The following is a 25,349-nucleotide window of genomic DNA, read 5'->3' as shown; positions in this document are numbered from 1 at the left end:
GCATGTTGAGCAGTGTTGAAATTTATGAACATGTTGTCATGTAGGAGGAAATCAACATGTCGACAGTGTGGAAAGAAATGGACATGTTGGCAATGTGGAAAGACTGGAAAATGTGGACAATGTGGAAAAAAAACTGAGTGGCTGTGTGGTAAGTAGCTTGCTAACCAACCACATGGTTCCGGGTTCAGTCCCACTGCGTGGCATCTTGGTCAAGTGTCTTCTGCTATAGTCCCGGGCCGACCAATGCCTTGTGAGTGGATTTGGTAGACGGAAACTGAAAGAAGCCTGTCGTATATATGTATATATATATATATATATGTATGTGTGTGTGTGTTTGTGTGTTTGTGTTTGTCCCCCTAGCATTGCTTAACAACCGATGCTGGTGTGTTTACGTCCCCGTCACTTAGCGGTTCGGCAAAAAGAGACCGATAGAATAAGTACTAGGCTTACAAAGAATAAGTCCCGGGGTCGATTTGCTCGACTAAAGGCGGTGCTCCAGCATGGCCGCAGTCAAATGACTGAAACAAGTAAAAGAGTAAAAGAGTAAAGAGTAAAGAGTGTGGGTGATGTGGAAAGGAATGACCATGTGAACAATGTGGAAAGACATGGACATTATTATTTATTGTCTTTGCACAGCTTCTAATGCTGGAGATGTACTACGGTGCCAGCTGTTCACTACCAGTGAACTGAGGTAACACCCCGTTATTTTTCGAGCACCATATTGGTGTTGCACATAAAAGCATGTGCTTTAGTGGTTAGGGTAATCAGCTCCCAATCATAAGGTCACAAGTTTGGTTCCTGCCAGCATGTTGTCCTTCAGCAAGACCCTTTATTTTCATGTTGTTCCAGTTCACTCAGCTGGCAAAATATGAGTTGTGCCTATATTTTCAAAGGGCCAGCCATGTCATATTCTGTCTCACGCTGAATTTCCCTCTACAACTACATCAAGTGTATGCATGTGTGTGTGTGTGGAGCACTCAGCCACTTGCATGTTAATTTAATGAGCAGCTTCTTCCTTTGAGATGATCAAATGGGACCCTCGTCATTGTAACTGACAGAGTGGCAGCATTGGTGTTGCTTTAATTGAATCTGTAGACAAGTCTAGGTTGGTGCTTTTGTAAACAAACTGATTTTGTTACCCCAAAACGAAAGCACCAGTTGTCAGGTGGTGAGAGGCAAACACATACATACACTCACAGACATGCACACACATACACACACACACACACACACACAGAGGCACACACACACACACACTCACACAGAGGCACACACAATTGTACACACAGGCACTCTCACACACACATACATACACACAGGCACTCTCTCTCACACACACACACATACAGAGGCACACATACACAGACACACATACACAGTAGGCTTCTGCACAGTTTCCATCTACCAAAGTCATCTACAAAACATTGGCTGATCTGTGGCTATGGATGAAGATACCTGCCCAAGGTGCTGCACCATGGGATTGAACTCAAAACCCCATGGTTGTGAAATGAACTTCTTAATGACACAGCCGTGCCTGTACCTCTGATGTTATTAACATACTTTAATAAAATTTATAAACACATAGCAAACTGTGTCTCTAATTATTGAACCTCACCCCCCATCTATGCCACAAAAACAGAAAAATTTAAATAATAATAAAGATAATGATATAAATAAGAGTAATTTATAAAGAAGAAGAAAAGGCCAAAATTTCAAAAAACCAAAAAGTCATATACTTTGTTTACAAAGGAACATCAGGGGGGGGGGGGGGGCTGAGCATAAAAGAATTATTTTCTCTGTCAAAGTGACATTCCCATGTTTAATGAACAATTCAATTAGAATTAAAAAATCCTCCCAGGCGGTTTTATGAAAATTAGCTAATATTTGATTTACAAAAGGTGAAGTGGAAATATCTCAGTGGCTTGGCTACAGGAGTGTGACAAAATATCCCATCTCTACGTTCCGTGCTGTTCCAAGACACAAGCAGAAGGAAATGTAACCCGTTTTGGGTATTATTCATTGATTTGGCTACGAAAGTGTGATGAGAGATATAGACACTGTATACCAGGAGTTCTCAACCATTTTTAATCTATGGGCCTCTTTGATTAGTATTTCATTCTGGTGGACCCCACCAGAGCCATTCAATTTTTAACCCTTTAGCATTCAGATTATTCTGTCAAATGTAAAAGCTTATGTATTCACACCATGTAAAATTAATCTTGCATCATTTCATGGCTTTGAGATTTCAATGATGTGATTGTTTATTTTTAAAATGACACAATGAGGTAGCTATGAATGACCATATCTGACTAGTTTGAACATAAAATTGGTAGAATATTTTGGCCGGATATGGCTGGTTTAAACACTAAAGGGTTAAACACTAGTTTATAGAAACTTCTTTGAAAATTCCTATTTTATTTTCCACACATTAACTTGTGTAGGTTGAACAATGTGAAATGTTAGAGAAAGGAACCCAGCTGTTTCTTGCAATAAACACCAATACATACATTTAATCATCATTCATCATTGTTCGACCGTGGTCGAGACAATGGAATTTACTATGTTACGCCAGACTTCACGGTCCATCATAGCATTACAGAGGTCCTGTTGCTGGATGCCTGTATCCCTGGAGATTACATCAGGGTAGGAGAGTGTGCGCCCTCTGGTATTGCGAGTAGATGGCTTCCAGAGGAGAAGAGTAGAAATTACTTCTTTTTCAGCTCTACAACAATGTCCAGCAAACTGGACTCTCCTACCTTTCACAAGAGATGACACAGGTGGTAATTCCCATATATTTGCATTTTGGTTGGATGGCGCTTCCACAAGAGATTTTGAGCTCTCATAAGGAGGCGAGTGTAGGTTCCATCCAACCGCCTCTCAAGCTTCTTTGATAACGTCCAGGTTTCTGAGCCATATAGTAGAATGGTTCGACTGTGGCTTGAATATTTCAAGTTTGAAGTCTCTACTTAGATTTGATGACCAGATCTTATGCATGTCAGTACAGGCTGACCAGGCCATACCCTTTCTAGTTAGAAAGTCTTTTCCAGATGATGATATGTATGACCCAAGATATTTATAATCAGAAACCATATTTAAAGGCGCACTGTGATTGCATCATCCATACATTTAAAGAAGGGGTTCCCAACCATTTTTTTTACCTAAGGACCCCTTTCAATACTATTTCATTCTAGTGGACCCCCACCACGGTCATTCCATGTTTAAAAACTAGTTTTACAGAAACTTGTTTTATCACATTAATTTGTGTAGTTTGAACTATGTAAAATGAAACCTCACTGTTTCTTGTAATACATACCAATACATATGTCATCATCATCATCATTGTCGCTTAACATCTGCTTTCCATGCTGGCATGGGTTGGACAGTTTGATTGAGGACTGGTGAGACAGAAGGCTGCACTAGGCTCCAATCTAATCTGGCAAAGTTTCTACAGCTGGATGCCCTTCCTAACACCAACCACTCTGAGAGTGTAGTGGGTGCTTTTACGTGCCACTGGCACAAGGGCTAGCCAGGTGGTACTGGCAATGACCATGCACAAAGAGTGTTTTTTTATGTGCCACCTGCACAGGAGCCAGTCCGGTGGCACTGGCAATGACCACGCTTGAATGTTGTTTCTCATGTGCCACCGGCAGATGTGCCAGTAAGGCGATGCTGACAACGATCATGCTCGAATGGTGCTTTTTACATTCCACCAGCATGGGAGCCAGTCAGTGGCCCTGGCAACAATCATGCTCAGATGGTGCTTTTAACGTTCTACTGGCACAAGTGCCATTCAGGCTGTGCTGTCATCGGCCATGTCAGCGATTTTGATTTCACTTGCCTCAACAGGTCTTCACAAGCATAGTTTATTGTCCATCTAAAGCAAAATTTCCTCAGGAGCCCTTAAAATACTATTGTGGGTCCCCAATTTCCTATTTTGTTGCATGGAACACCCAACATCTTATATGGACCATCAGGGGCCATATGAATCCCATTTTTGAGAACCACTTCTATACATGGTTTATTTTAACTAACGTGTGGATATGTTTTTGTGTGTGTGTGATTCAACAGTTAAAATAACTCTTCCCCCAGGGTCATTATTTCAGTTTCTATCCATGGTATTTCAAATCAAGTTTCTTGTTAAACAAATACGATTCCGAAGATAATTAACTTTGTCGAGTGATCCTAATTATTTCGACTTCAATGGAAATATGACATTGCATTCGTTAATCAAAGAATCATTCAGTGTTCTTATTAGAATTATCATCCAATTATGATTGTCGTTTATTCCAAAATTGAGATTTACAATGGACAAGAGATATAGGTTGACGAAGAAGAAAGACTACACAGCAGGTGCACAATAGTTCATTGCAATAGCATTCATAAAACGGGTTCTTTCAAATGCAAGAAATAGTTGACGGCTTCTGTTTCCTGGGTGACCAAATCAGTAAATGGCTGTGTTCTAAAAGAATCATAACCGGAATAAGAATGGAATGGGAAAAGTTCAGGGTGTTATTACTTCTCCCTGGCAAGAAAACGATTCTCTATATAACATATATTGTGTATGTTGTCTAATACTTGTATACAAACGTACGATATTGCATGGGAGTATAACACAGGCATTGAATACAGTGGATGTACAAAAAGTTCAGGGTGTTATTACTTCTCCCTGGCAAGAAAACGATTCTCTATATAACAATATATTGTGTATGTTGTCTAATACTTGTATACAAACGTACGATATTGCATGGGAGCGTAACACAGGCATTGAATACAGTGGATGTACAAAAGGCTGGGGAGATAAAAATATGGAGTGTGCTCTGCTGGATGTGGGATGTTTGTGTGGATAATTGATGAAGAGGAGGAATGTGTTGAGAGGAAAAGTCCCTGGAAGGGAATTTGGGTGTAGTGAGAAAGAGAGAAGGGTTATATAGCATGGACATGTGAGATGTATGGAAGGTGGTTTATTGGTGCTAAGTAATCCAGAGGGAAGGAAGCTGTGTGGGGAAGAGGAAGAAGACCAAAGGAAGCATGAGAAGAAACGGTAAAATGTTGTGCCATGTCGAAGAGATGACATTGGACTGCAGCAAAAGGTGGGATGTGTAAGAGAGGACCTTTCAGATCCGGACAAATATGAAAATGTAATGATGATGATGATGATGTGGTGGTGGTGGTGGATGCAGTGATGGTGGCAGAAACGTTAGCACGCTGGGCAAAATGCTTGGCGGTATTTCATCTGCTGCTACGTTCTGAGTTGAAATTCCGCTGAGGTCGACTTTGCCTTTCATACTTTCGGGGTCGATTATATCAGAAATAGAAAAAGAAAAATCTAAATGCTCAAGCTAGAATGGAACAGTGGAAAGAATTGCTCAAGCAGGCAACATTGAAGTGAAAAATCTCCACCAGTAAATTTCCAAATCAGAAACAATATATTTTAGGTCCTAATGGTGCTACACCAAGAACAGTTACGCACTGGTGCGTAACTGGTACTTATTTATAAATAAGTACCAGTTACGCACTGAGGTCGTTTGTCTGTCCTTGTTTGTCCCTTCTGTGTGTAGCCCCTTGTGGGTAGTAAAGAAATAGGTATTGTTGTTGGCAGTGATGCTGACGGCAACAACATAAGATTTTAGGACAACTTGTTGGACCAGATTTGGCTGTTGATATTGTGTAGCCATATGTCAGCCTCTCCACCACCATCACCTCTGGCTGGACAGGCCTATGATTAATGGCATTCCATTACCATCTTTTACCCCAACTATTCTACCTCTTGGACTAAAGTGTTCAATTTGTTCATTTTTTCAAGAAATTAAATTGTGATTTGTGGGAGATTTGACTGGTGTTTTTAGCAGAATAATCAACCTCATAGGAGCTCCATTATTGACTTAAGATTGACCAAGTTGAAGGTATTTGTAGCAGAAGCAAGTTATACGGTGCCAGTCGTGGGGCAGATTTGATCAATCAAAACTGCATCATCATCATCATTTTAATGTCCACACACACACACACACACACACACACATGCATGCACACACACACACACATGCATGCACGCACACGCACACACACATGCATGCACGCACACGCACACACACACACACACACAGCCAGCTGATTGAGCATAGTGTTCTGACTGTGAGATTTCTCATGTTAATTATTGAAAATGAATTCCATCACCATCGTCATCGTCCTTTTTCCATCCATTTCCCATTTCGGACTGGTCATCATAGTAAGAGTTCTCAATCAGAATGTCTGCCCTCCTCATCCAGTTGGAGGTGCATACCTTTTACCTGTATCTTTCAGTTCTTTGGCTTGCTTTCTACAGCTGGACACCGTTTTCTAATTACATCTGCTTTACCAGTTTTATTGGGTATATTCTATCATGGCACCAACGCTAATGAGAGGCCATCACAGTCTCAGCAAGACTAAAGAGTCTTCTCAAGAATATTTCGTCTCTGCTCATTCACCAACCACTTCGTAATGTGCACTGGAGGCTAGCATACAATGGCATCAACTCTTATCAAGTTGTCTGCCACTCCTTAAGACAACAAAATCCTTACTGCTCAATGAGGTGTCTATTCATTTGAGGACAGTAAATGGCCGAGAGAGATCTTAAAATATATTCTTTTCTACTCTCGGCACAAGGCCTGAAAGTTTTGGGGAGGGGGCCAGTCAATTAGATTTACCCCAGTACACAATTGGTACACAATTTATCGACCCCAAAAAAGATGAAAGGCAAAGTCAACCTCAGCAGAATTTGAACTCAGAACATAAAGACAGACGAAATACCTATTTCTTTACTACCCACAAGGGGCTAAGCACAGAGGGGACAAACAAGGACAGACAAACGGATTAAGTCGATTATATCGTCCCCAGTGCGTAACTGGTACTTATTTAATCGACCCCGAAGGGATGAAAGGCAAAGTCGACCTCGGCAGAATTTGAACTCAGAACATAAAGACAGGTGAAATACCTATATCTTTACTACCCAGAAGGGGCTAAACATAGAGGGGACAAACAAGGACAGACAAACGGATTAAGTCGATTATATCGTCCCCAGTGCATAACTGGTACTTATTTAATCGACCCCAAAAGGATGAAAGGCAAAGTCAACCTCAGCAGAATTTGAACTCAGAACATAAAGACAGGTGAAATACTGCTATGCATTTCGCCCAGTGTGCTAACGTTTCTGCTAGTTCACTGCCTGAGGACTAAAATATATTGTTTCTGATTTGGGAATGTACTGGTGGAGATTTTTCACATCAATGTTGCCTGCTTGAGCAATTCTTTCCACTGTTCCATTCTAGCTGTGAGCATTTAGATTTTTCTTTTTCCATTTCTCAGACATAATGTATATAAGACTACATTTATATCTTATTTCAAAACAATGGAATTTGACAGATTTGGTTATTATTGCTAGCAAGTCAAGTCACCGAGTCAGGTCTCTTGCGATGGATTCCCTTTGCCCAGTATTTAAATGAGGTCAATCTGCTGAAATATTGTTGCTGGTCTTAGAGTGAGCGACACTGTTCAATCATTTTGAATTCTACAAATATATTTTGGTCTGTTTAAGTCGCTTTGCTCTTAGACTTTTTGGCAAATGTTTAGAAAAAAAAATCTATGAAATCTCTTGAGAAATATCTAGAGATAAGTTCTATTCATTATTAAGTGTGATTTGTTAAAATGGTAAAAATTGTTCAAATAAAAACCATTTAAATAAAATTGCTTAAAAGTTTTAATCTCTGTGGAAAATAATGTTTTTCTATTAAGGTTATGTGTGGAGGTGTTTGAATGGGTGTGTGTTGTGTGTGTGTGTGTAGGTGTTTGAATGGATATGTGTTGTGTGTGTGTGTGTAGGTGTTAGGAAACAGATCTACCTGATGTATTTAATGTGTTAAGTTTGTCTCCCTGGTGTTGTCACATTATTTTTGTTTGTTTCCACAAGTTTCTTCCAAACTTTACCATTCACTGCCACAAAACTAAAAATTGTTGTTATGAATTGGTTGTCGGTTTGACTGTGTGGTTAAACGGTTCCTCCTTGCAAGTCTGAGATTCTGGGTCTTCTGTCATGGCCTGCCATTGACAAATACCTTGAGAATGGAATTTGGTAGATGGGCCTCCTTAATCCTTTTCTCCCAGGGCACAGGGAGCTCTTACCTTGTTGCATATATGCACACACACACACACACACACACACATGCGCGTGCACACATACACACACATACACACACACACACGTACATATCCATATTATGGATATACATATAAATCATATATATATACAAGTTCACACGTGTGACACCAAAAACACATACAACACACTCTGAGAAGTAGTTGGCATTAGGAAGGGCATCCAGCCATAGAAACCATGCCAGCATGGAGAGCAGATGTTATAGAATGATGATGATGAAAGTCACACTCATACATACATACATATACATACATATATATATATATATATATATATTATATATATATATATATATATGTAAATAGATACATGCAAGTGCACACACATACATACGTATGTTTGTATGTATTGTGTGTATATATGTGTGTGTGTGTGTATATATATATATATATATATATATATATATATATATATACTCTAAAGAGGAAAACCATTAGTTTTAAATCTCTGAGCGAGAAGTAAGTAGTAATTGTACTATAGAGTAAAATATATTTGCGAACATAAAGTGGCAGTCCTGGTTAGGACAATGTTACTACCCTTTTTAGCTCTAGCAAAACATCTTTCCCAGCTGGCTACCGATGCAACACTGTATCGTTACACCAAGAACAAGGGTGCTAATGTCCCCACTCAGCTTTAAATGGTAAAACGATATATATATATGGCAAATGAAATAAGTATAAAAATGTACATTGTCCATTTAATTAAAAAATTCTATATGTGGCTGAAGATTGCTCAACATTTTAAAACTGATGTAATACTTACAGTGTTTAATAAAATGAAGTAGCATGAAACGATTGTACTACACTACCTTGGATATCCTTGTTGCTTATTTTGATTTTAATCACCCCAAATTCTGGTGCCTTTAACTTAGGTACCATATTCATCTGAATCTAAATTTTGCTGAACTTATAATACCATGCATTGTATATATATATATATCATCATCATCATCATCATCGTTTAATGTGCGCTTTCCATGCTAGCATGAGTTGGACGGTTCAACTGGAGGTCTGGGAAGCCAGAAGGCTGCACCAGTCCAGTCAGATCTGGCAGTGTTTCTACAGCTGGATGCCCTTCCTAACGCCAACCACTCCGTGAGTGTAGTGGGTGCTTTTTATGTGCCACCAACACAGGTGCCAGACGAGGCTGGCAAACGGCCACGCTCGGATGGTGTTTTTTACGTGCCACCGGCACGGAGGCCAGGCGAGGCTGGCAATGGTTACGATCGGATGGTGTTTGTTACATGCCACCATATATATATATATATATATATGAATGTAGGTATGTATTGGTATATATATAAATATACATATATATAGACATATATATATACACATGGACACACATCTTTTTTTATTGAAACCAAAACTGTGTGCTTGTCTTGTGACTCGAGTTTCATTCCACTGCAGGCATGAAACACGAGTCACAAGACTCTCAGTTTCAATAAAAAAAAAACACAGATTCTCTACATCGTGTATTAAGCACTTCCCTCTCCTTCATCCAATATAAACCAACGTATGTGTGTTTGTTTGTTTGTGTGTGTGTGTGTGTGTGTGGTGTGTGTTTATGAATGTATCTATGTATGTATGTCTGTATGATTGAATAATGATATTTCTTCCATCTCAGGTGTCTATAAATGACCAAAAACACTTTATCTATTCAACATTAGTGCTAAGTTGTTCCTGGAAATTTCTCTGTTGAGGTTGGATCGAAGTTTTTTGATAAGATTCTCTGCTGTTTATCGTTTCATTTTTTTGGATAACTTTTGTTTTTTTTTTTTTTCATTTTCCAAGAATCGTCCTATCTAACGCAGTTTTAGAAATATATCTGTGTTGAGCCCAACTCCCCTCCCCCCTCCATTTTTCACATTCTCTTTTTTTTTTATTACATCTATATTTTTACAAATTTTATTTACGTTTATTTTTTTTTCTCTCTCTCTCAGTAACTGACACAAATCACCGTTAGTTTCCCCAGACTTTCGTTTGGTGTTTTCTTCACCATTAAACAGATGATAGAAATACACAAGGATGCTAACAGCTTTCGTCACAGACTTGTCATATTATTCCAACAGGATTTTCATCGTCGTCATCATCATCACACTTTCAATATTAGTTTCATTATCTTAAACTGTTCTTCAGTTTGCTATTCGTTACAATTCACACCAGGGTCTCAATTGAATAACTGGACAATAGCTGTGTCTATGCTTGGTCATCATCATCTTCATCATCATCATCACTGCCATCATTACCGTTGCCGTCACCATCACTGTCACCAATAGCAACAACTCTATGATCTTCATTATTGTAACTGCCATCATCATCACCAACATCATCATTACCACCACCCACCACACACCACCAACTTTATCCTCATCACCAAGATGGCAATCGTCATTATCATCACTATTATTGCCATCATCACCATCATCATAATCATCATCATCATCATCATCACCATCATCATCATAATCATCATCATCATCATCATCACCATCATCATAATCATCATCACCATCATCATAATAATCATCATCATCATCATCATCATCATCACCATCATCATCACCATCATCATCATCATCATCATCATCATCATCATCACCATCATCATAATCATCATCATCATCATCATCATAATCATCATCATCATCACCATCATCATCCTCCTCCTCCTCATCATCACCACCACCACCACCACTATCATTTTCACCATTGTTTATCGTTACCATTATTCATTCCAATATCCTGTTCCTCGTTATCATTACAATCATAATTATCATTACATTGCACTGTGCCATGCCTGCCTCTCTATTTATCTTTGTGCCATAACAGCTCCTCTGCTAAAACACCGACAATGTGGTTTCTCTAATATTCAACTTTCACTATGGCTTCAACAACTTCTAAGTTCAGTTTTTTTTCTGATTGTTTATTTTTATATTTTATTGTTTTTCTTTTCAAGAGTGTTCTATTTAGTCTTAATATAGTCTCAATAAATATTTTCTCTGTCTAGTTTTTTTGTTTGTTTTCGGTTTTTTTTCCACACATTATATAGACATGCTGCTACGGTTCCTTGTTTTATACGCATGGTTAGTCAACGAGAAAGCACTGTGTTTAGACACTATCCATTGTTACAGTTAAATTGCAAACTTCACAAGGTTTACAATTTCCAATATTTACACCAGAATTTCAACATCACATTACTCACCAAAGTTTACTCACCGAATGTGATTCTCACTTCTCTGATTTATTATTGAAATGATGGATATTTTAAAATCTAATATCTTTGTAATATACCACAGCCCATGTTCTGAACGATGAGATTTTTTGATTACACATTTATCTGTGTCAACAAATGATGTGGGTTACATTTTTATATAGGTTTTATATGATTGTCATACCACTTGTAGTTTGGTTGAGTTAAATTCTATATTATTATCATTATTATTTAATAATATCAATTTATTTGGTCTACCAAATTATTTGAATTTCTGTTATTGAATAGTATTTCCCATTTTATTACTGTTCCTGGCCCTGGTTTTTTGCATTTATTTTTATTTTTATTTTTATTTTATTTTATCCAAGAACAAAATCGAAAGTGTCTTTTGCGTTTGGACCTTCAACTGACATTTAATATCTAAACAGACATTCACTATCTGCCAACACGTCTTGGCATTTATTACCATTTTTTAGTATCGACAACTCACGTAATTGGTATGTTGTATCTTATTCTTAAATTTACTTTCAGCTTCTTCAGTGACAGAATAATCTTTACCAAAGAAACGGTACATACTGTAGCGAAGAAGAACAAATAGAATTATTTAAAAGAAATTTTTTTAGTTTGTTAGTAAGGAATGCATAATTTTTGAATTGGACTTGAATGCACACATATACACGTGCGTTTTTATGTGTGTGTGTGTGTGTGTGTGTGTATGTGTGTGTGTGTTTATGTGTGTGTGTGTGTGTGTGTACATATGCTTATTCACAAGCTCTCACACACACCATCACTATTGGCATTATCGTTGTAATCTCTACTTTTCCATGCTTGCATCAGTCAGAGTTTATTGATGGAGATTTTTCTGCAGCTGGAGGCTTTTCCTGTTGTCAGCCATCATCCATCTCCAAGTACAGCACTATTTCACCTTGTCCTTCGAACGTCAATGGATCAATGACCACACGTCCTTACATGAAAGATTGTAAACAAAGGACATTGGCTTTGCTAACAGTCAATGTTGCTATGTGAAGAGAAGGAACACACACACACACACACACACACACATACACACACATACACACACACATGATGGGCTTCTTTCTGTTTCTGTCAAATAAATTTATGCTCGAGGCTTTGGTTACCCCAAGGCTATGGTAGACAACAATTGACTGAGGTGCCACTCAGCAGGACTGAACCTGAAGCCTTGTGGTTGTGAAGTGAACTTCTTAACCATGCAACTCGGAAATGAGTGTGTATATGTGTGTGTGGTGTGTGTGTGTGTGTGTGTGTGTGTTGTGTGTATGTGTGTGTGTGTTGTGTGTGTACATATGCTTATTCACAAGCTCTCACACACACCATCACTATTGGCATTATCGTTGTAATCTCTACTTTTCCATGCTTGCATCAGTCAGAGTTTATTGATGGAGATTTTTCTGCAGCTGGAGGCTTTTCCTGTTGTCAGCCATCATCCATCTCCAAGTACAGCACTATTTCACCTTGTCCTTCGAACGTCAATGGATCAATGACCACACGTCTTACATGAAAGATTGTAAACAAAGGACATTGGCTTTGCTAACAGTCAATGTTGCTATGTGAAGAGAAGGAACACACACACACACACACACACACACATACACACACATACACACACACATGATGGGCTTCTTTCTGTTTCTGTCAAATAAATTTATGCTCGAGGCTTTGGTTACCCCAAGGCTATGGTAGACAACAATTGACTGAGGTGCCACTCAGCAGGACTGAACCTGAAGCCTTGTGGTTGTGAAGTGAACTTCTTAACCATGCAACTCGGAAATGAGTGTGTATATGTGTGTGTGTGTGTGTGTGTGTATTTAAAAGAATGTGTACTTGTAGATCACAGGCTTGGCTGTGTGGTAAGAAGTTTGCTTCTCAACCACATGGTTCTGGGTTCAATCCCACTGCATAGCTCCTTGAGCAAATGTGTTCTACCATAGCCTTGGGCCGACCAAGGCAATATGAGTGGATATGGTTGAGGGAAATAGAAAGAAGCCCATCGTATATATGTGTGCGTAGGGAGGGGGGACATATGTGTTTTTGTTTTTGTATTTGTCCCCTACCAGTGCTTGACAACTGGTGTTGGTGTGTTTATGTTCCTGTAACTTAGAGGTTTGGCAAAAGAGACTGAAAGAATAAAAGACTGATAGGATAAGTTGATTTATCTCTTTCTCTTTTTTTTTTTACTAGTTTCAGTCATTTGACTGCGGCCATGCTGGAGCATCGCCTTTAATCGAGAAACTCGACCCAGGTCTTATTCTTTTGTAAGCCCAGTACTTATTCTATCGGTCTCTATTGCCGAACCGCTAAGTAACGGGGACATAAACACACCAGCATCGGTTGTCAAGCAATGCTAGGGGGACAAACACAGACACGCATATATATATATACATATATACGACGGGCTTCTTCCAGTTTCCGTCTACCAAATCCACTCACAAGGCTTTGGTCGGCCCGAGGCTATAGTAGAAGACACTTGCCCAAGATGCCACGCAGTGGGACTGAACCCTGAACCATGTGGTTGGTAAGCAAGCTGAAATTCTTCAAGGCAGTGCCCCAGCATGGCCATAGTTGTTTGTTAGCTGTAGGGTGTGTATGTGTACCAATGATCCCATCTCCATGAACAGCCCTTATGCTTTGTTGAGGGCCGGTAGCACATCTGGGTTGAACAATTTTCTGGATTCAAAGAATAAACCTAGTCATTTTTGTTTTGTCTTTTTAAATGTTTCAGAGAAAGATTTAAATTAAATTAAATTAAAAGAGAGAAAGAGAGTGAGTGAGAGAGAAAAAGTGAGTGAGAAAGAGAGAGAATGAAAAAGACAGTAAGTGGTGAAGGAGTTCATCACAAGAGAAGTAGATACATAGATATACACATTGTTAAATCAAAAGTGGGAGAGAAGAGGGACACAAAGGAAGTGAAAGAGAAAGAGAGAGTGAGAGAGAGAGAGAGCGAGAGAGTAGATAATTTCACACGGCAAATATTGGATGTCAGTTTCACTTTGGAAGACAAAACAATTCCAGACAGTGACAAAAAAAAAAAAGGTAAGGAGAGAGAGAAAGAGAGAGAAAGGTGAAAACTTCGTCATTGACTCTCTGACACTTACTGTCTGTCTGCCTCTCTCTCTCTAGGTATGTGTTTGTGTATGTGTGTGTATGTATGTATATGATTATGCGCTGGATCTCTCTCTGTATACCAGCAAACCACAAAATCGCACCAGCCAGATTCACCACCACCTCCAAGTCCATCATATATATGTGTGTGTGTATGTGTGTGTGTGTGTGTCCCACCACCACCACCATTGCTTGACAACCGATGTTGGTGTGTTTTCATCTCTGTAATTTAGCTGTTCAGCAGAAGAGACTGATAGAAGAAGCACCAAGCTTTCAGGAAATAAGTCCAGGGGTCAATTTCTTCGACTAAAGGGTTGTGCTCCAGCATGGCCACCGTCAAATGACTGAAACAAGAATGTTCTTTGAATATGTACGATGTATTTTAAGGTTAAATAGTAATTCCATTTACGTTTGTGTAACTGAGATATTTTGGTTGGATTATATAGTCATTGGTGTTACATTACTTTCTGTATTCTGTAACTGTCACAATATACTTTTCTAGGCCTGAAATTTTTGTGGGGAGGGGGCCAGTTGATTAGATCAACCCCAGTACACAACTGGTACTTAATTTATTGAGGTTCAAAGGACAAAAGGTAAAGTCGACCTCGGCAGAATTTGAACTCAGAATGTAAAGACAGACGATCATAATATAGGAACATTTCCCATGGTGCCAGTACACTGTTTTCAGATGCTTACATTTTTAATGTTTTTCAAGAATTTTTCACAGGTCCACCTAGGGATTATTATTATTATTCAGGTGACAATCTAGAAGAACTTATAACATGCTGGACATCTGACTCTTTCCATTCTGAGTTCAAATTCCACCAAGGTTGACTCTGCCTTTCATCCTTTCGGGAGTCGACAGGTGCAACTGACAAACTCCTTCCTCCTAAAATTGCTGGCCTGGGGACAAAATATCGAAACCATCATTATAATTTCTGCAACCTTTTAAATTTAGACTGACCATATTTGGTCCAAATATTCTGCCTGTTTTATGTTCAAGCTGACCAGATTTGGCTTCTTACACTTACCCTATAATGTCATTCTAAGAATATTCAGTCACATTATCCAAGTCTTGGAGCTACCAGGTAATGCCTGATTAATTTGATTAATTCAAAATGATGTGAATAAATAAGCATTACATTTGGCAGAGTAACCCAAATGCTAAATGGTTAACAGTACAAATTGGAAGACGGAACTGTAAAAAATAAACCCAGGGTCCCTCATATTTTGGGGATGGAATATAAACAATTCTATTAACCCCAGTATATGCCTCTTAGCTTTTTTATTGATCCCAGAAGGATGAATGGCAAAGTTAAATCCTGCAGGATTGGAATCAATTTTATTAAATACAACAGAACAATTTTCCAATGCTTTATTAATATTTCATCGCCATTGATCTTTCTGCCATTGATCTTTCTCTGTGTAGAATAAAATCAGAAATAATATATAAGAAATTAAACATTTTTGAAGAATATTGCTCGTCTAAGATGCTGTTGTTGATTGTCTTTGGTCTCAAAGCTTTCCTGGCAGTGACTAGATGTTGGGAGTGGGGGGGTATGCTTATGATGTCGTCTGTTTTAAATATTCACAAACTTTGTACATAATGGAATGGTGTTCAGCACTTCAGCAAACATTGAGTAAAACCATCATTGTCATCATCATCTCCTCCTCCTCCTCTGCCTCATCATCATCATCATCATCATCATTGTCATCATTATTGTCATTGTTTTATGTCTATTTTTTCCATATTTGTATGGGCCGGGCAGCGTTTATTGAGTCAGATTTTCTGTGGATGATGCTCTTCCTGTCACTAACCTTCACTTGGTTGCAAGTGAAGGTAATATTTCTCCATGGTGTGACATGTTTTTATGGTAGATTGGAAACGACTGATGTTGTTTGTGTAAGAATGACATTCATTTGCAATGAATGTCATTGCAATTATGCAGTGTCAACACAAGAACACCCCCCCACACACACATGCACATATGTACATACATACAATGGTATATACATGCATGCACACACATATATATATAATGATAATAATAATGAAATTATTGTGTATAATGCCCAGGTGCACTACAACTCATGAAATGTGATCATACAGTGCATAGAATTATGTACAAAAGTTAGGAAAATGAAGAATGTATATGTCATGATTTACATGTGTGCATGTGTATGGAGTGAGGAATATCAGGTGTAGTTTTGGCAAATTTTTAAAGGATGCAATGTCTCGGCAACTAACAACTGATGCAGGTAGTTTGTTCCATCCTTCAGCAACTCTGAGTATGAAAAAATGTTTCTGAAAGTCATGGGAGCTGTGTTGTTTTCTGACTTTGTAGGCATGCCCACATGTGTTAGACACATGGAGCTCTAAAAGGTGCTCAAAGTGGTTGTTGGTACGATGGTTAATAATTTTCTGGGTGTTTACTAAGTCAGTTGCCAGATGTTGGAGCTTCAATGTATCTATGCCCAGGGAAGCAAGGCGTTCAGAATATGGTAGATGCTTGATGGAGGGTATTCACTTGGTTGAACGTCTCTGAACAGTTTCCAGGAGGTCAATGTCCTAAGCAAGATAGGGGTTCCAGACTGGTGATGCAAATTCCAAGTGTGGCCGAAACATAGCCATATACAACCTTAAATAAATAGTTGGAGAGCTGCTGACAAAGGTTTTACTGAGTGATGTCAAGACACCCTCAGCCTTCTTGACAATTTTAGAGATGTGTTTTGTCCAGTGCAAATCGCTGCTGACAATAATGCCCAGAAGACTTCTTGATATTAGTGTTTTGGAGAGAGTATGTGAATACTGAGTTTTTCCTCCCAAAATGCATGGTGGCACACTTGCCCACAGCCAGCTTGAGTTACCAGTCTGTATAATGAGCTTCTTGCAGTTTCCACCGACCAAATCCACTCACGAGGTTTTAGTCAGTCTGTGGCTACTGGAGAAGACACTTGTTAAAGATGGTGTGCAATGGGACTGAACTCAGAACCATACCATTGGAAAGCAACTTCTTAACCAGGTAGTCATACCCACACCTCTACTTATGTAAAATCATTAGGTATAGCAAGGTCTTCCACCTCCAAAGTTGACATTAAAGAAACAAAGGTATTTCATTGGTGTTTCTACCTTTTTCTTGTTCCTGCATTTGGTAAATAATTGTTATGTAATAACACCATTATGTGGCATATGTAATGCATTTACTTGTTATGCAACATAGATTTCATAACATAAAGCAAACCATTTCAATATGTGTCTACGTGTGGCTTTACTCGAAATTAATTGAGGCTTTTAAAATGTTTAAAGAAAACGTGTGGTTTTGACAATTGAAGATTCCATTTTCTGACATAATTGACTAATATCCAGGCATAGCTCTGTCTGGATTAGCATTGCTTGTGCTGCAGCTAAATCAAAATTGTGATTATTTTGGGTGTCAGATAAGAATAATCTCTTTGAGTTATTATGTCCAAACTATCTCGTACTATGTCTAAAAATATATATATTCTTATTAAGTAGAAAAATGGAAGTATTTTAAGTGTTCCATCGAATTTCCTTGTCAGTTTTGTCACATATATAACTAAATCACATCGCAACATTCAAAGCAATCATTTTCATTGGTTTTTGTTCTGCTTTTTTTTTTTGTTGTATTTAGTGCCTTATATTATTAGTTAAATAAAATTTATGTTAGGAAGAATTATTTCCCCTGGAAAGTAACTGTTATATCCCAGTCCCTCATGCCTAATTTACCAATGAACAATAAATATTGAATCAGATGTGCTATAATATTATTTTATTTTCTCAAATTAATCTATAACTATGAAATTAGTCTGTCGTTTCTTGTTGAGAAGAATTGTAGACAGTGGATTATTATTCAATTGAGAATTTCTTATAATAATTTCTCTCTCTTTCTGTGTGTGTGTGAGTGTATGTGCATGTGTGTGTGTGTGAGTGTATGTGCATGTGTGTGTGTGTATACACACCCACACACAAAGAAAAAGAGATTAATATAAGTTACTGTGTGTGTCATTTTTATCAATATATATGTGTGTGTGTATACATACATATATATATATATATATATATATATATATATATATATATTATATATATATATATATACTTACATACACACACACATGCACATATATATGTGCATATAAACATACAGACACGCACACATACACTCACACATGTGAAAGGTGTGGGCACATATTTTATGTAAGTATGTATGTCTGAATATATATATTTATGTCTACCATTCTTTCTCTCCCTCTCTCTCTCTCTCTCTCTTTATATATATATATATATACACACATACTAGGCAAATAATGGTTGGTATCTGTAGGGACATAAAAAGTACAATTGGTAGTCTATTTTTTTGAATGAAAGCCATTGCAATTCTACATAAATTTATTATTTCAGTCACAATGTGTATATTATTTGTAGCAGCAATATGCATTTTCTTTGCAAGCCTTCAAATATTACTCGCATTTCATTAACTTAAATAACCCAGAGCCATCCCAACCATGACAATTCAGCTGATATGTTCATCATCATCATAATCATGACCATCATCATTGTCATCATCGTTTGATGTCTCTCTTCTATTCTGGAGTGAACTGGATGGGTTGACAGGAGCTGGAAAGTTAGAAGAATGCATCAAGCTCTTCTGTCTGCTGTGGCATGGTTTCTACAAATGAATGACCTTCTTGATGCCTACCATTTTACAAGGGGTTTAATGGTGGGTGGTGGGGTGCATCTTATGTGGCACCAGCAACGGTGAGGTCACCAAGTAAATTGCAAAACAAGACCCCCCACTTCCACCCTCAACTGTGTCGGGGGTGGGGGAGTAATATTAAGGGAGGTAGCTTTCTACTGGGTGATGAGGGGTTAGAATATTAGGGCAGGGGCAGAAATAGGTGTCTTTCAGTAGAGGAGATACAAGGCTATCTAAGCTGAAGAGAAAGGTGGTAAAGATGTGATGGGGATGGGTACACTCCAGTTATGGAGCAGTGTCTATATATAAGTTAAATGGAAGCAGAGATTGGATTGGATGAGTGTGAGGTGGAGGGGAGGGGATGTGAATGGACTGAGGCGGAGGAAGGGGATATCAATGTGTAATGTGTGTACATGTGTGTGTGTGCCTCATCTTGCCATAGACCCATGACTCTATATTGGGGGCCACAGGTGTGCTGGTGTGACATAAGGTTTTTCTTGGGTATTTTTAGACCTTGGGTAGGCAATCACTCTCCAGATGTGACCACATCCGATGTCTTCCTCAAAGTGACAAAAAGACAGAAAGAAAGAAAGTGTAGAAGACTAAGTGACCCCAGTATAAGTCTGGTACTTTAATTATTGAGTGCCAGAATAATAAGAGAAAAATTTGTCCATGCTAGGATTTGATCTCAGAATGTAAAGAGCTGAAATATTTAGCACAAAGTGATCTATCTGATGACTGAACTAAGAACTCCACTAAGAAGCTGCCTTGTGTACAAAATATGGTTTGGTTCTGCAGTAAGGCATCCCACCTTTCTACCTTTTTAATTTCATTTCTTACTCCTTCCAGTCATTAGACTGACTCCATTCTGGGGCATTGCAGTGGAGAATTTTTCTAATTAAATAAATTGAACTCTGTATTTAATTTTTCAAGGCTTTGTACTTAATTTCAGACTCTTTTACTGAACCACGAAGTTACAGGGACATAAACACACCAACATTTGTTGGCAAGCAGTGGGGCTGGTGGGGGACAAAGACAGACACACTATTACACAGACACACACATATAGAACAGGCTTCTTTTGGTTTCCGTCTACCAAATCCACTCACAAGGTTTTGTCCTGCTCTAAGGTATAGTAGAAGACACTTGCCCAAGGTGTCATGCAGTGAGACTGAATCCAGAAGTGTGCAGTTGGGAAGCAAGCTTCTTACCACACGGCCACATAGAAAAATGTTTTTGAATTTCCATGTTTTAAATATCAGAAATTATTTTGGAATTTAATCATTCCACAAATCCAATTATTATTTTTTACTAATTGTTTCCTTCTTTTGTGAATAATTCTGATTTTAAACGCCCTGGCTAAACACCAAAATGCATTCAATATGGTGATGTCATTATTGAAGTTGGATCCACCAAATATTTTAATTAAATTCCCTAATTAATGCAAGCAAAGTGTGCTTATTAACTAATCAGGTGCATCAAATGTTAATAGAATAGAGTTTGAAAGATTAACAGCAAATACACAAGACATAATTAATTTTCCTGCAAAATTATGGCCTTCTTTATTGTAATGCAATTTGCCCTGGTTGCAGTCAGGATGTAAACCACAATGAATGTAGCTGAATGCAGCTGAGTGCCAGAGGACATGCACCAAAACAGTTTGTGCCAAATGTGTTTGTCGTAAGATATCGTCATTGCAGGCACATTTCTCCAAGGGAAACTCTCTCTTGTATAAGCCTTTGAGCTTTTATATTGGTGAGTGCATGTCAGAGCAATAATTTAAATAATAATCCATCAAAATCCTTCCACTTTTCTGACCTGGAAAATGTGTGTGTATGTGTTTGTATAAATGGTCACATGAAACTCCGAGTAAGTTTGTGAAGATTTTTTCGGTTTTAATAAAGTGTATATACAGGGTGATTGAAAAGTGACCGTACATAGGAACAATTTATCTTTTTATAAGAAACAGTTTATAAGAGCACATTTTTTTTTATTTAACAGGCTCTATATGGTTACCCTTGTTTTGAATACACATTGCAATATGTTTGACCCCACTCATTGTGAACTCGTAATAGCACACCTGGTGATACGTGTGCAAAGTAGTTGGTGATGCATTCCTTTAAATTATTTAGGTCTTTTATCTTTCTGCAATACACCATGCATTTCAAATGCCCCCCAAAGATGGAAATCAAGAGGGGTCAGATCAGGAAATTTAGGGGATCTTATAAACCGTTTCTTATAAAAAGAAATGAATTTTTCGTATGTATGGAGACTTTTGAATCACTCTGTATATATCAATATGTGACCGTGTGTGTCTCGTTGGTGATTTTCTTTCTCCGTCTTCCCTTCTTTGGACTTTTTCTTTTTTTCTATATTTCTGACAAAGTGCTCTGTTTGAAACATGAAATCCTCTTTCTTTCTTTCATTTCCTGAGTGTCCTATAGCACTGTACTTATTCCACGTATTCGCATTGTTGCATTTTCTCTTTGTTCATGTTTGGATTAATATATAAAATCACCCACTACACTCTCGGAGTGGTTGGCGTTAGGAAGGGCATCCAGCTGTAGAAACACTGCCAGATCTGACTGGCCTGGTGCAGCCTTCGAGCTCCCCAGACCCCAGTTGAACCGTCCAACCCATGCTAGCATGGAAAGCGGACGTTAAATGATGATGATGATGATGATATATATATAGGGTGATTTTTTTTCGATGGCATGATAACTGAAGAGATGCCAGTGTGGGTTTCTGCCCCGACATCCAAAACTCAGAGTTTTATCATGGCTACCGAATAATTGTCACATATTATATTTACAGATATATATATATATATATATATATATATAAACACACATATATATTCACATATCCAAAACATCAAAGTGTAGTTTGTGTGTGTGTGTATATATATATATATAGATGTATATTATATATATTGAAGTAGTTTGATTTTAGAGTCCCTTTACAGCCTGAGGTGTTACTTATAGTAACAGCCCTTGCTATAATAATGTATTTCATATTTGGGAAAAAATTATATACTTTGTATTAATTTTGTTTCTTAATTGATTTTCCATGCTGGCTATTTGATAAATTTATATAGATTTTATCTTTATATTCTGTATATATTCTATATCATGTATCTTATGTTAAAGTGTAGTGTATATATATATAATTTAATGACTTAATGTATATTTAGTATTTTTTCCCTGTAAGTTTGGATTTATATTCCCTCAAATAATTATTATATATATATATATATATATATATGTATAGAAATGAAAAATACACATTAAGTACAGGGCATCACCAATGAGTGAAAAAAGCATAAACACACGAGAGACAAGTACAGGACCAAATACCAAAAGCAGATAACTCGATCATCAGTTGTTGATTGTTTTACGGACCCATTTCATGCTTTTAACGACAAGATAGGAAATCTTCGTAGGACAGCAGCATCCAGAAATTTTAAAAATATGTATCAGGCTTAACAAAAATAAATAAATGAATAAATAAATAAAATAAAATAAAAAATAAATACTGGGCTCAATTCTTTTGACATAAAATTCTTCAACTGAGTAATTACCAATTATGACTGAAACAAGTGACATGAATATATATATATATATATATATATATATATATATATGTGTGTGTGTGAGAAAAATAAAAACGGAAAATACGCACACTTACATGGTTATAGTATAATTTTTAATGTATCGACCGGTTTCGCAATCGCTATTCATGATACAATGTTTAATTTATATGAAAAAATATATTTATATGAAAAAATATATTTTCATATAAATTAAACGTATCATGAATAGCGATTGCGAAACGGTCGATACATTAAAAATTATACTATAACCATGTAAGTGTGCATATTTTCCATTTTTATTTTTCTTATATACATTACAATCCACCATGTGGGGACAACCGAAATTCCTCTTTTCTGTTACTACTACTACTATATATATATATATATATATATATATATATATATATATATATATATTTCTGCTTGTATATGTATTTATTAACAAGTTGATCCACCCTCTCATTACTTGAAGTTTTATAGACTTGATTCAACAACTCACTCATCAGATGCCTTGAGTCAGAGTAGAAATATACTCTCAATGTGAATATGCTTCACTGTTGAGATCTAACAAGACTGAAACATGTCTGTTGCTTTCACCAGTTGACTTTCAAAGCAGCATTGACTCCTAACACCATTGTTTGCATTTTCAAAACAAAAATTGTATTATCTAATAATTTTATAATTGCCTCCTTTGTTATTTTTGCTTTTTGATTTTAAACACATTTAGAGGGAGATTTTGTTTTCCAATCACATAGATAATATCATTTAATCAACGATTATATCTCTCTAAATTACATATATGAGTCTCTGCAAATGTATATAAATTCACACACACAAACACACTGGCATACACATACATTCACACACAGATGTTAACTTTTGATAATATTCTGTATTTAAAAAAAAAAAATCTTACCCTTTTCAGCCGTGGAATGAAATTCGAGAATGTATCAATCTTAACTGACTGCATCAAAGATATCATCCGAGATATGAGATATTGCTGGTGAGTATTGCTTTAAAATTGATATTTTATTCCACATTACTTGCAGCTAGCTATCGAGATATAAAAGTCAACAGAATTGAATATTAGAGGTGATGGTTGTTGTCACATCAGAATGAATCAATTTTATTTTTAAAAAATAGGAAAATGCGATACATTGCTGTGCCATAAAAGAAAAAGTAATATCTCACATTTCAAATATTTATCTATCTGTTTATATATTTATATATTTCATATGTAAATATTTCATACTTTTCATGAAATATATGGAGAATATGAAAGGAAAAATAAGCATTAGAGATGCTTTACCCCATGCAAAAACTACAGAGTCTGTGCAAACTCTTTTAGTCCTTTCGATATCAACCCTCCTGAAACCACCTCTGACTCTATAGTACAAATGTCTTGTTTTCATAAGTTTTGAATTAAAATCTTCCACCAAACCTTAGTAACAATTTATGTTCCTGACACGAGCTTAATGATAACTAAATTATTTTACTAAATTCTTTGTTATATTTGAAATAATTGAAAGAAACACAGAGCGTCTCAACAGAAATATGGCAACCAAAGGCTTAATTTATCCCTTTCAATACAAACCCAGCCGAAACCACCTCTGGTTCTGTAGTACTAATGTCTTGTTTTGAAAAGTTTTGAATTAAAATCTTCCACCAAACCTTAGTCACAATTTATATTCCTAACGCCAGCTGAATGATAACCAAGTTATTTTACTAAATTCTTTGTTATATTTTTTAAAATTAAATGAAAGAAACACAGAGCATCTCAACAGCAATATGGTAACAAAATGGTTAAAATATATAATAGAGAAACAATTCTTAACCCTTTTGATACCCACCTGGCTGAAACTGGCTCTGGCTCTGAAGTACAAATGTCTTGTTTTCATAAGTTTTGAATTAAAATCTTCCACCAAACCTTAGTCACAATTTATGTTCCTAACACGAGCTTATTGATAACTAAATTATTTTACTAAATTCTTTGTTATATTTGAAATAATTGAAAGAAACACAGAGCGTCTCAACAGAAATATGGCAACCAAAGGGTTAACAAATGCTTAATTTACCCCTTTCAATACAAACTCAGCTGAAACCACTAATGTCTTGTTTCAAAAGTTTTGACTTAAAATCTTCCACCAAACCTTAGTCACAATTTATGTTCCTAACACTGGCTGAATGATAACTAAGTTATTTTACCAAATTCTTTGTTATAATACTGCAAGACATCCTGTGTGATATTCTGACAGTTCTGACCATCCACCCTCCTGCTGTGGTTGGTGGTTTTTCTTCTCCCTTTTTTTTTTATTGACCCTGAAAGGATGAAAGTTAATGATTGATTGATTGATTCTAGTTTCAGCTCATGAGCTGTGGCCATGCTGGGGCACCGCCATTTTAAATAAAAGGCCGCTGCCCCAAGTGAGATCCTGGGTGAGATTTGAACTTAGTGCTGAGAGAATTGGAACAAATACTGCAACATAATCTATTTGGT

General features: G+C 37.1%; 1 protein-coding gene across 1 annotated transcript in view; it reads left to right on the top strand.

Moving 5' to 3' along the window:
* The window catches only part of LOC115223118 (phosphatidylinositide phosphatase SAC2-like), a 612,947-nt gene that overhangs the window by 276,127 nt on the left and 311,471 nt on the right, over positions 1-25,349 (top strand). The window contains 1 exon segment of the mRNA XM_036512108.1: positions 23,778-23,855. Within this exon segment, the coding sequence (XP_036368001.1) occupies positions 23,778-23,855 (78 nt within the window).

Source organism: Octopus sinensis, linkage group LG22 (assembly GCF_006345805.1).
Source record: "Octopus sinensis linkage group LG22, ASM634580v1, whole genome shotgun sequence".
In the NCBI taxonomy this organism is placed as follows: Eukaryota; Metazoa; Mollusca; class Cephalopoda; order Octopoda; family Octopodidae; genus Octopus; species Octopus sinensis.
Note: the sequence above shows the minus strand (reverse complement) of the source record. Positions and strands in the feature narration are given on the sequence as shown.